The 13,609-nt window shown below is 48.4% G+C and overlaps 1 protein-coding gene across 1 annotated transcript in view; it reads right to left on the reverse strand.

Moving 5' to 3' along the window:
* Positions 1-13,609, reverse strand: part of POLR2F (RNA polymerase II, I and III subunit F) — a 156,702-nt gene that overhangs the window by 140,615 nt on the left and 2,478 nt on the right. The window contains exon 2 of the mRNA XM_069652996.1: positions 1,057-1,126. Coding sequence (XP_069509097.1) covers positions 1,057-1,126 — 70 coding nt within the window. The remainder of the gene's footprint in view (positions 1-1,056; positions 1,127-13,609) is intronic.

Genomic DNA, 13,609 nt, shown 5'->3' on the forward strand with positions numbered 1-13,609 from the left:
GCTCTGATCGAACAGCTCCGGGGGGGGAAGAACAATGTGACTCAGGAAAGCTGTATGAGGTTTAAAACTAGCTTTCACTAGACCATGGGTCTAGAGGTCAGAAACAGACCGCATGAGAACGAGGAGCTAAATAACAATAGACAAATGTACTCATTCTCTTCAGGCAAGACACGCATGTATTATATACATTTTTTTTTGTTTACACGCGTGGCATGAAATAATTGGGATGGTCCAATGGTGTAGATGTTATAGAAAATTGCATTCTGTGATTACGAAGTAGAATTTTGAGTATAAACATGGTATGAAGACATTGTGCCAACAGTCTTAATTGCGGCTTATTTAAATTTGATATCCATATGTGCAGTAGTGCCTTTGCTGCACACTAGTTTAGTTTCTTTTCTTGTAAGAGGTTACACATGTTTGCTTTTGGACTCGACAGTGAAGGGGGGGGGGCAGGAGGGGCGCTCTGGTTCTATTGCATTCCCATTCCACAGTACCACTTAGTAAAGCAGGGTTCGAAATTGAGGGAAGCTATTTAGCTCCTGCTTCTATACCAGGAGAGCATGGTTAACTTAAAACCAATAGCTACCAGAACTACTTTTGGCTACCCAGGCCAACTGGTGCCTTACAAACATGCATATGTAACATTAATTTTGAGAGTTCTAAAATATTTAAATGGATCAGACAGAAAGGTAAAGTGTGCATCTCATGTGGACGTTAGAATTGAACTGTGATGTGCACCGCTCCTGGTTCCCCAGTGGTAGTGCAGGCCTAGTGGGAGATGCCCAACATAGGAGCTAGTCTTAATTTCGAACCCACACATAAGTAACATAGGTTCCCCTTGTTTGAGCCAGAAAAGCAACAAAACAATATATATATTGCCACTCGTCTCAGTGAAGTTTTGTAATCCTGCTTCCCCATCCATTCCATTCTTTTTAATCCTTTGCAGCACATGCAAACTTATTTCGGAATGGTATTTCCACATCTGTCTTAGTCTCAACACTGCTCAGAAGCACCCTCTCTTCCCCCCTAAAAAAGCAACCTCTGTAAACGTACCTCCTCTGCATTTTCCAAGTCGTCCAGCCCTTCATCCTCTTCAACATCATCAAAGTCGTCTCCGTCGAAGCTGAGTAGGAGGGATGTTGCCACATAAAAGTTAGAATGATAAACAACAGCAAAGAAGAAGCAATTCTTCCCGCCAGAAACCAAATATACCACTCAAGAAGATACAGCCCAATAGTTCTTCTAGCCCAGTACTTCTTCCACCACCCCTTATTTCTCCCGCCAGCCTGCCCGGTTCACACTACCTTCCAAAAAACAGATGTCTGCATATTCCTCATAGCTAACTTTCTTCCTGGATATCTATTGCTACTTTTTGTTCCTCTCGCTCGACATGATTCAGGACTGGATTGCCTTGTAGTTCCACTACCCACCTGTGGCAAATAGAAACTTGAGAACTATGCTTAAATGCTCAAACTTGCATTCACTCACAAAAAGAGGACACCGTCAGACGTAAATTAATGATTTGCCTTGGTGAGTTAACAGTCTAAGTTATGGGATGGGGGTGCTGATGCACTTGAAGATCGCTGCCTAGTTAAGGAGCTCCGCAGGCCGGCGTCGCCATTTTAGCCAGATCCTGTTCTTCTGGGTGCAAACTGCAGTACAGGAGTGAGACACCCCAAGACCAACCAGGTGACTCGCGGCGCCCTCCTTGAGCAGCGGCTGCAACCCCTCACCCTTCTGAATCTGCTGACCTCCATCAGAGGGTCGCCGATAGACCGTGCAGCGCTGTGTGGGGATATCGGCGACTGTAGGGAACTGGTGCCGGTTACCCTGTGCCTCGTAGTGTGATATACTCCCGACTGTTCCTCCTCTGACGCTGCACACCCCAAACTGAACCAGCGCCCACTGAACCCTGATGATCCCCCACCCCCCTCGTCTCTGGTCTATTTCGGTGAACTGCACACATAGCCCTACCTAAGACCGAGGCAGACTGTGCATTACAGTGCAACCGGACAACTGGCTGTGCACAACACAAATCAAGATAAACAAATCCTAGTGCCTGGACCCAGCCTGATATTGGTGTGTAACAGAATTACTGCATGCTCCATGTCTCGCTGATCCTGTCAACTTGCAGTACCACTGCAAATCCCCTTCAACACCAACTGTAGTACCACGCTACAATTGCAGCAACCGGCACCATGACAAAAGGTGCTGGCAAAAGGCAGAGCTCCATTAATATGTTTGCCAAGTCTGCTCCTAAAACCCTGGAAGAAGGCGTTGACCCGGTGACATATCGGGCGACATGTCTGCACAACATTAATCCACCAAGGTGCACCGCATAACGGAATACATGCGCGAGGTAGCCCCCAACCCTATAATAGTTTACGTGCTGAGCTGCCGAGACACATGTTCTCCTGTACCCAGACTTTTCAGCAAATGTACAACAGGAGCGCAAATGTTTCATGGTGGCCGAAAAGAGGCTCCGAGATCACAACGTGAAATACGCCATGCTCTATCCGGCGAAGTTGAGAATAGAACATAATAACAAGGTTTACTTTTTCACTATGCCGGAGGAGGCTAGGAGATTCATGGACGAACATTATCCGGGATGATCTCAACCACTCTGTTCCTCTTTTGCTTAATCCCTGTATGCAGATCCTAACTACTATAATACGGAGTTCGACGATTGACTATGAATTGCTCCTTATCCACCCTGAGTTATTTATGTGGTCAGCTCACTCTGTGTCTGTACATTGAAATAGTTTGCACCCAATGTGCTGTATATGCAATTAAGCCAAGTTGAGGCCGGGCAGCAGTCGGCCCACGGCATTGCAAGTGTTGTTGGGGAGTTCCATGGGGGCACTTCTGATTTGGAGAGGGGTGGGGGAGAAGGCAGTGGTTTTGAAACAGTTAAAGAAAATGTGTTTGACATGTATGTGTATGTTGGCAGCAAACAACAGTATTGGATATCCGGTCCACTAAAAAGTCCAATGCCTAGCCCAAAGAAAGTTTACTACCACATTGTATTCAGGTCCAATGGCGGTTGAACCTGTACATTTTATGAGGTGGAACGTGCAGGGACTTGGCAACTCGACGAAGATGCGCCGTCTCAAGCTATACATTCGGCATAAGGTATACATCCTGCTCCTACAAGAAACTCATGCACTAGCTGGGAACAATGAGATGTTCACCAGGAACTGGGGAACACAACGTTACTACACCTCATACCCGTCTCAGTGCAGAGGGGTCATGACTTATCCATAGGTCCCTACAATACACCCACATAAAGTCACATATTGATCCCTTGGGACGATACGTTTTACTTCGAGGCGTTCTCTTGGGCTGGGAAATTATTCTACTAAATGTATATGGACCCAATATAGACAACCCCAACTTCTACACAGACTGGGACTGTTTGCACTCTACCCCTTAGTACCGGTGTAACATGGAGTACTAGAATGGACATTGACCTGGACAGTTTTGGATCCAAAACCTGACAATTGACAAAATCCGCCCTAGTGCTGCGGAAGGCTATGAGTGAAAAGGGGATTGTGGACACCTGGAGGACACTTCCTCCCACACTGCGCAAATACTCCTTTTATTCCAGTGTCCACAATGGACATTCCTGCATTGACCTATGGTGGGTGTCTGATTTACATTACAGATGACATATGGGAATCTGTGTGCCCCCAGACCCACAAAGTGCCCCTCAATTCTAGGTTTCAGCTAATATAATTTAAGGTACTACATAGATTCCATTACACTCCGGCCAGATCACATCTATTTTCACAAACCCACTCTGATCTGTGCCTCAGATGTCATGATGAGGGAGCAGGATACCTTTATGTGCTTTGGAGCTGCCCCGGGCTGGGGGGGAGGGGAGGGAATACTGGTGGGGGATCTGCAAAGCCATGTCAGATATTTAACTGCACTATGGAACCCACCCAGTCTGTCTGTTTCATCAATACGAACAACTGCAGGGTAATGCCCGTAAACTGGCTAGCCTCTGTTCGGTACTTGCTGCCCGAGGAGTATTGCTATTCTGGCTTCGTCCCACTAGCCCCACAGTGGCACAGTGGTTGTGGGCTGTCACATGGGGTTCCGATATGGAGGAGAGTTCGTCCTTGCTGCAACCCAAAAGCTGCAAATCTAGAGATATATGCCCCCCCCTTCCGTAACTACCTGCTGTCAGCCCAGAATCAAGTACAAGCAGCCGAAGTGCACCAGAAAGTAAGACAGCAATGGAACTGGGTTGCTGGAGCAATAAACAAAAACAATCTTAGCTAATGCCAGGGAAACACAAAAGAGGAAGGATTTTACCTTGGGTCTTGGAACACTAGGGGGTCACGTCCCCTTATTCAATGACGAACCAGTGGATCTGGAAAAAAATAGACATTTTGTGTTTCCAAGAGACATGGCTCTTGGAAGCCCCGATTATGGCGAGGTACGAGATAGCCATTAACCCTGTGGTAAAAGGCAATAAAGGTCGCCCTATGTCCGGCCTAATCATAACGGTTAAAAAAGAAACCGGGCTAAGGATACTTCATAATGAGAACTACTCGGCATATATACAGGATCATTGCCAAAAAACGACATATTATAAACATCTACTTGCAACATGATGCTGTGGGCCATACGAGATTTATTGAACTAACCTCGAGCATCATAACCATTAAGGAAAAAGATCTGATCGCTAATATCTTGATCTGCAGAGATTTAAATATAGACTGCTTGCAAACCGCAGTCAATAAGGAAACCATAAAAAGACCAAAAGCCATCTCTCAAGCGGCTGATATGTGGAAAAAAGAAATGAAAGTCTGGAATCTGACCATGCTGAACGGTAACACTCAAGGTGACCTTCCACCAAACCCGACGTGGCAAAGAAACCAACAAGTGACTACATATTTGCCTCTGAGAAAATTACAAGGCAAGTCAAAACCCTACGAGTCACACAAATGAAGCACAGCGACAATTAGATGCTTAAAATTCCTATAGTCAAAAAGCAAAAACAACATCTAAAAGGGAAAAGTGGAGAGGCAGAGCCTTTTTGTTGCACCAGGTCGCAACAGACTTAGACTAGACGCTGGAAAAGTAAATAAGCTGGTAAGGGCTATATCGAAGAATCATGATGAAGATTGTGTAAATTATTGAACACTCTTAGACCAATACAGAGAAGTAAATGTACACAGCGGTAAAACCAACTTTAAAAAAAACTCCATGCTTGGGATCCTGAATTAGCCGGTAAGTAGAAAGAACTACGGGGGTGCGTGGCTACAAGACCATTGGATAGGACGTGTTTTCTGAGGAGCTCCTGCTGATCCTGGACTGATCCGTGCAAAAGTCACACTAATTGGAACCTACGACTGACCAAAATATGTATGTGGACCGATGAAACTGCGTGATACACCAGGAGAGCAAGCTAGACTGATTGACACTGATTCAAGAACTACAATAAGTAGAATTTTGCAGCTGCTTACGAGCGAAGGGAAAAAATGGCGGCTCGCGACAGACAAAGATCAAATGCGGTGATAAGACTGCTGCTGGTGTACAAGCTGGAAGCAGACCGGAGCCAAGCAGAGAAACCAGTAACAGGAAGAAGAGCAGTGAACCTCTAATATTGCGCAGCTGAATGAGCAGCAGGAACCCAGTGACGGAGCGGGCAAGGAGGCAGCCCCTTTAACAGCGTGTGGGCGCACACAAGAAGACACGTGCAAACAAACCTGGACACCGAGTGATCTGCCCGGAACGAAGCACGGGCACGTCGGATGCCCCTTACTCTGGCTACAGTGGGGGAAAAGCATGAAAGCCGGGGGTAAGAACTTGCTGCTGAGTGGACTGGCCGCATGCCCGGGAGACACTTTGAATTGAATAAAAGCTGCAAAACTCGGGAAAATGCTGCGGCAGTTCATGAAACACATGAAAAGGAGTGGAGACACATTGTTACTGTGCCGGAACAACACGGCTGCCTAACCCGGGAGAAGTACACTGGAACACATGCCGGCTGTGCTTACATCATACAGGCAGTGCGGAAGGCTGCGAAAAAGCACGAAGAGCCTGCAATGGGGTTCCAACAACGCGATATGGACAGAAAAGATTACTGGCAGCACAGTACATGGCCACTGTGTTGCGATACTGCACCGAGTGATCATAAGCATAGATGATGTAAAAGGAAAATGGGCGAAGTATTGGGGATCATTAAGACACTGAGTTGCTTTGAAGCACGTACCAACGAAACACCAAAAATCCACACATTAAGAACATAAAAACAATAGGACACCGAATGGTCTGTAACAACGTACCCAGAAAGACTTGGAGGGGCCCCGTAGGACTTGTGGCACCGACGACAAGTTTGGAACTTTGAGGTGAGTCTCATAACAAAATGGCCGGCGGCACGGACAAAGGATTGTGAGAGCCCCGAAAACCAAATCGAAGTGTTGTTGGAGGGGTGCGCGCTGAATGCCACATCAGGCACAAAGCATCCGACGCCGTGAGGATCATAAACTGTACCCGCATGGAAATCGATGCAGTGTTGCACCTCGCGCCGAACGAGGAAGAGACTCAGTTGTGATTCGGAAAGCGACGGAAGGGAAGAGCCCGCACAGGCTTCAAGAACAATTGGGAACCCCCGTATGGCGACCCAGCACGAGGGCTCAAGGGGCGTTGTGGAGACGGTGCGGACGGCGTAGAATTGGAAAGTGCCCCGTGTGCAACCCGAGATCCGGGTAGGATTCCAATTGCCCGACACGCGAGGCAGACAGACTGAGTGTGGAGCAACAGTTTAGCGCTTCCTTGCACTTGTATACGCGTGTTACATTGTAACTCAGATCCCGGGCACTAGAAAAGGCCCAGCTACTGAGGACTGACACAGCGGCAGAGGACCTCGGCTGGGTGCAGATACATCAGAAGCCCTGAAGCACCTCCCGGCCCACGGACCCTGCGGCTTCCCATATCTCCAGAGGGAGCACAGAGGACAACACGCACAGGCTGCTGGGGCTACATTGAGAGGACACTCTGCCATACGAAGGATAAAAGCAACTCCCTGAAGGTGATTGAAGAAGGAAACTGAATAAGAGTGTGGAAATGAGAACGAAGAACATATAAGTGAAACGAAATTAACTGGGAAAAGCAACGACCAGCGGCCTCTGTGGCCCAACCAGGATTTCCATAGGCGCCCTGCCAGACAAGGGGTTGCTGGGGAGTACTGTAAGCTTGTCCCCATAAACTCCATAACAACCAAGTTGCGCATGACGCGAAGAGTGTGAGCATAAAGAGAGACGCAGGCGGGCTATATGCTGATAGCTGGAGGACCTGTCTGGACCCGCAGCTTGCCGGGATAAACGGTGCCTGGTCTGGATAGCTCACAGTGTGGGCGGGTGACGTATCAGAGCGCAGCCCTACGTGGGAGGTCACAACCCATTCCTGCAGCTCACAAGTTGCTCTAAGACCCCTTTTGTGTGGCCAGTCCGGGCACAGACGATACTAGCTATCTAATCCTGCTGAAGCTGGCTGGTAGCGAGGCTCGCCCACAAGTCTGTGGCACGACGCCATGTCCAGCAAACCTCTGAGAACGAAAAGCAAGCAACCTACACTGGACGAATACGCCAGAACACCACCGAGTCCAGAAGGCACCAAGAGTAAAGACACAACCCCGGTCGGAAGCAATGTCACTATGGGCACTAATCAGGAGATCCTGGCCGCAATTGCGGATTTGAAAGTGGCTTGGGAGACCAAGTTGGGCCTGGCTATGACTGAACTGAAAGCAGCAATGGAGCTTAAAGTCGGTGCAGTGCAAGAGGAATTGAAACCTTCTCCGGTAAGATGTGAGGTCGCTGGCGGAACGCACAGGGAATTTGGAAAGAGAGGTGGGCCCGAACACAGCGGACTGTACAGCTCACAAAGCCGACCTTCACACCCTGGTGCAACGTGTGGGCAACTTGGAAAGTAGGGCGGAAGGACGCGCCAGAAGGAACAACATCCGCATTGTTGGTTTGCCGGACAGGGCCTTGACGAGGAGGCCACCCCCGGGTACCACCCCAGGCCAGTGATTGCCAAGATACTAAACTATCGCGACCGGGAAAGGATCCTTGAACATTTTCGGAAGGGCGCTACAATACAAAGAGGGACGGCAAACATAACTGCATACCCAGATTATACCCTGTTGGTACAATGCAGCCACATGAACTTTGGGACTGTCAAGAGAAGATTGCGTGAAGCAGGCCACTAGTACATGTTCTCTACCCGGCAAAGCTGAAGGTGGTCCACAAAAACATAACCTTGTTTTTCGAGTCCCCAGAAGCAGCTATGGGGTGGCTCGACACGCAAAGCTGCCCCCAGGAATCGGGCATCCAGACAGGAGACTGTGATGGAAGAGATAAGTAAGCTGCATATGCTGCACCGAGGGGGGTCGCGGCCTAAGACTATGGGACTTGATTATTGTGCAAGATGTAGCTTAAGGGCGGGCTGGATCAGGTCACATTTGAATATGATCCTTGAGCACTGAGTTTGTTAGCATAATAAAGGAGCCTTGTGGAGCTAGTCCTCATACCCCCATTTAGAGTAGTTTAGTTAGGTCACCGGTAGTCCAGTGACACCCTGCTGGGCTTCTGTCCTCGGCATACCGAGGCAGAACCAAATGCGGGGTCGCCTGAGATCCAGGGATGGAGCTGGGCATTTGTTCGGGTTGGGAAGGGTGGGGGGTTGGGTAAGAGCAGAATGTGGGGGTTTGAAGTTCGGAAGTGAGTAGGGGGTGTTTGTTGGGAGGGAAAGGGTAATGAGCCAAAACGCAAATCTTAACAGGCAGGGTAAGGGGCGGAGATGGAGGGCAGGATATTGTAGCCATGGCGTCATGGTGCCTTAGTGGTTACCTGGAACGTCAGGGGCCTCAATAGCTATCTGAAACATAACAAGGTGATGATGTACCTGAAAAGGATGAGGATTGATATAGCATTATTGCAAGAGACCCACCTCACCAGGGAGAAATTGGAGGTGGTCAAGAGGAAGTGGAGGGGGAGCTTGGCAGGAGCCACATATTCGGCCTACGCTAAAGGAGTTATCATATGGGTTGCACCGCATGTACCATTCCAGCTGCTTCAGGTTACGGGAGACCCGGACAGCAGATTGATCGTTATGAGGGGGATGCTGGAAAACCGGGAAGTGTGTATTGTAAATGTATACGCCCCCAACCAAGATAGAGCGTCTTACTTTAGGACTCTGTATGGCAAAATTAGCCCCCTACTAGGTGGCGGGATCCTGTGGGGTGGAGACTTTAATTGTGTACTTAATCCTAAAGTTGACAGATTAGATGGTAAGCTAGACAAACCCACCCCAGCTGCAAAGGTGCTACAGGCCCTCCTGAGAGACTTCAACCTAGTTGAAGTCTGGAGGCAGCTGCATCCAGTAGATAGGCAATACTTGCACTATGCGGCACCACACGACATGCACACAAGGTTGGACTACGTGTTTGCTGCTACAGAGTTGGCGGAAGAGATGGAAGGTGCAGAATATAAAGCCAGGGTACTCTCGGACAACTCCCCCTGGTCCTGGAGTGGCGACACAAACCTCCTAGTGCACGGATTCCCACTTGGAAGCTCAGAGCCAGGGCTCTGTAGGACCCGGGATTCTGGGAGGACTTAAGAGAGGCGATCACAGAGTACTTTGAGATCAATACTGGCAGTGTTAGCTCTATGGGAACCGTGTGGGAGGCATTTAAAGTGGTTTTGCGGGGGGTTGCCATTGCAAAATCTAGTGGGGTCCAGGGGGGCATAGAGCAGGAGCTGAAGGGAATTGAGGAGTTGGAGTAAATTATGCATAGGGGAGGCACCTCTAATGATGAGAGAGCTAGGATGAGGCAGCTACAACAAGCTAGTGGTGAACTCTGGGACAGGTTATGTAAAATAAGCTACAAGAAGTATGTGGAGAGCAGGTTGCTGGCCTGGCTATACAAGTGCGCGGCACCGCGACCTGTGATCAGGGAAATTAAAGGGCAGGGAGGTTGGACCCTGAATACCCAGGAGGGGGTGAATGAAGAGTTCCTGAGATACTATAAACATCTCTATGAGGACCCAGTCGGATCAAGGGACCACGAAATCCAGGAAACACTGGAGGATATAGGCCTACCCACCCTAGATGATTTAGAACGGGCAGACCTGGATGCCCCTATTACAATGGAAGAACTTGAGCTAGTGGTTCAGCACCTGCCCACCTGTAAGGCCCCTGGGTCAGAATGGCTTCCGAGTGAATTCTACAAAACTTATAAGCAGGAGTTGCTTCCCCCGCTGCTGGCTATGCTTAACGAGGCGTACGAGCAATGCAGGCTACCAGAGTCCCTACGAGAGGCAGTGATTATTCCGCTTTTAAAGCCGGGTAAGCCTAGCACGGACTGTGGGTCAAAGACCCTTATCGATGCTTAACCAGGACAGTAAAATCCTTACTGCTGTGCTGGCAAATAGGCTTAAGACAGTCATTGGTAAACTGATAGACACTGATCAAACAGGCTACGTCCCGGGTTGGAATATAACTGATAATCACAGGAGATTGCATCATATTATTAATCAAACAAAGGAGGACCCAGGTGAATTGGCAATAGTTTCACTAGACACAGTCAAGTCCTTCGATTCAGTAAGATGGCCCTGGCTGATCACGACTTTGAAAGGCTATGGAATGGGACCGGGGTACCGCAGGTGGGTGAAAATGTTATACACCTCTCCGATTGCTAGGGTTAAAACGGGCGCCATCATATCAGATAAATGGCAACTACGCAGGGGCACTAGACAGGGCTGCCCGTGGTCGCCCATGTTATATATACTAGCGTTGGAACCATTGGCCGTCTGTCTAATACGAGGAGATAGGTATCTGTACTGCGGGTGGTCTGCATCTTGTTTCTTTATATGCTGATGACATACTGTTGTATCTGCGCTACCCAGAAGAGAACATGCAATACATTCTGGAAGTGATGGAGCAATTTGCCGCCATAGCAGTTAACCCAAGAAGTCTAGCATGTTCCCCCTGGGGAGATACAGATTCGTCCTACCCAGGGGCTTGCCGATATTACCAATACCCTGGCGCACCAAGTCGTTCCAAGACCTCTGAATTGACATACATCATACGGCAGGAGAAGAACATACACACAATACGCTAAAGGCAGTAGAAGGAATTCAAAATAGCATGGGATTTTGGTCCAGGCTACCCCTGGATATGATGGGGAGAGCTGCTCTGCTTAAGATGGTAGTCTTGCCCAGACTGTTGCATTTCTTTGTAAATATCCCGTATGTGATCCCGAGGCGCTTTTTCGCTAGTGTCCACAGCTTGTGGAGGGGCTTTATTTGGGGCAACTCCAGGAACAGGGTGGCCCTTTGGAAATGACAGAACTCTTGTGACAGGGGAGGGATAAACCTGCCGAATTTTGTGCTATACTATTTGGCAGGACAGCTGCAGTATGTGGCGAGATGGCTGTCCGAGGAGGAGACGGCAGAAACCAGGATGCTGTGCGGTGAACCAGCTCCCTTCTTCCTTAGAGAAGTGGTGTGGCTGTCCAAACCAAAGGTTCTAAAGATGGCGAGGCTGTTAATACTTGGCTGGGAGATGTGGCATAGGACATGGCAGATGGCGGGATACCCGGCTCCGTTCTCTTATGCAGGTGACGCTAGCAGCACTATGTGGAGAAGATCCCCAACTGATACAAGGGGTCCGTAGGTACTAGGAACCAATGGGCCTGGCCACCCTGGGAGACATAAGGCAAGAAGGGGAGGCAATGGAGTTCCAGAGACTGAAAGAAGACACTGGGGTGCATAAGGAGCAGTATATAACCTACATTAGAATTGTTAAAAGAGTGCGAGTGAAGTGGCCAGTGGCGGTGCTCACTGACCAACCAGATGCCACCATGGAGACGATGACATTTCAGAGGGTGGGCAGGAGATATCCCGTATATATGAGCTGTTGGGAACTAAGGTGGGGAAGGAATTGTCCCAATTGAGACAACTTTGAGAAGAAGAGGTGGGAGAGCCCATGTCGGATGGACTCTGGGATAGAGCCTGAAGATATCATTAAAAAAGCATCCCGGCACGCAAGGCTCCAGCAGATCCAATTTCATGTCACACATAGAGCATGCCTCATCCCTAGTAAGATCGCCAGGTTTGGTGGCCAGACGACTCAGAGATGCGCTAGGTGTGGGGAGGAGGAGGCTGGGTTGCTACACATGTTCTGGGCCTGCCCAGAGGTGGGAAGATTGGTCAGAACTGAAGACACGCTTAGCAAGAAACGGGATTCTGCTGGAGGTGGAGTTGGCCTAGGCCACGCAACATAAGACACATTAGCAAAATGAAAGACCTAGCATACATCCTGGCCAAACGAAGGATAGCAATGTGCTGGAAGGTAGCCCAGAGGCCAAGGATAGAGTTGTGCGGGGCTGACCTCTTGAAATGGGCCGAGGCAGAAACGGCTGCTTGGTTTGACGCAGTTTGTAGGGGAGGGGAGGAGGAGGTAGGACGCCTAATTGAATGGAGGCAGATAGTGGCTACTAAGCCCCCCCCCCCACCTCCAGTCCGATCAGAGTGATGCTGATACGGATAACGAGATGACGATAAACCCGCCTGAAGAATCACAGGCTGATGACATGGACATATTGGCTCAAGTTAGGGGGGTGGGAGGGAGTGGGACTGAAGAACGCAGTTTGTAATGTTATGCTGTTAAACCTGAATATGGAAGTCCCAATTATTCTAATGTTTGGTGTGTTGTTATAAAAAAAAATTGTTTAAAAACAAAAAAAAGTAGAAAGAACTATGCAACTATTTAGAAACTGCAAGGAGCCACAAATTCAGCGAATTGCCCGCATTAAGAAAGCGAAGCAAAGATATCAAAACTGGCTATTTAGCCACAAAACCACCTTACTACAACGTGATGCCGAGTCAATGATGAATGCACTCGCAAACAGAAATCCGAGTGCATTTTGGAATTATCTAAATGAAACAACAGCACCACAAGAAGCACTAATCAGTAACATGGTCTCGGAAAAAAAAGTGGATTGAACACAATATGGCAATGTTCCACGAATGCTGGAGAAACGTCAGATGTAAATCTACCATCTCTGAGCCAGTGGGCTATCAAAATAGAAAGAGGACATTGCACTAAACATCAAGAGACTTAGTGAGTCAAGAGCCCCAGGCCCTGACGGGCTCACAAATCCTTAAACGGTATCCAGAACATTAGACAATTATTTTTTTTGTTGTTTGATTCGATACTGTAGGATACCGACATCATGGAGGAGCGCAATCGTGTTACCAATATTAAAAAAAGAATTACGAACTGATCCAAAGAACTACCGCCCGATTGCGCTCCTCGACGTAGTTGGGAACATCTTCGCTACACAGCTCCGGGCCCACTTGCTAAAATGGATTCAAGCTTCAACCAGATAGAATCCGCGTCAATCTGGATTTGTGAAAGGAGTGGGATGTGGTCTGAATTTAACAATAATAAATCGGCTAAAGATGGAGGCTATTCGCAAAAAAAATTCAAATGATAAATAATTCTACTTGCCGTTTATTGACCCATCACACGCATTTGACAGTGTCAATCGCGAAATGCTATAGTCTAAACTAGTCAAATTGCAAAG

This window comes from Ambystoma mexicanum, chromosome 3q, assembly GCF_040938575.1.
Source record: "Ambystoma mexicanum isolate Mex_15411 chromosome 3q, UKY_AmexF1_1, whole genome shotgun sequence".
NCBI lineage: Eukaryota > Metazoa > Chordata > Amphibia > Caudata > Ambystomatidae > Ambystoma > Ambystoma mexicanum.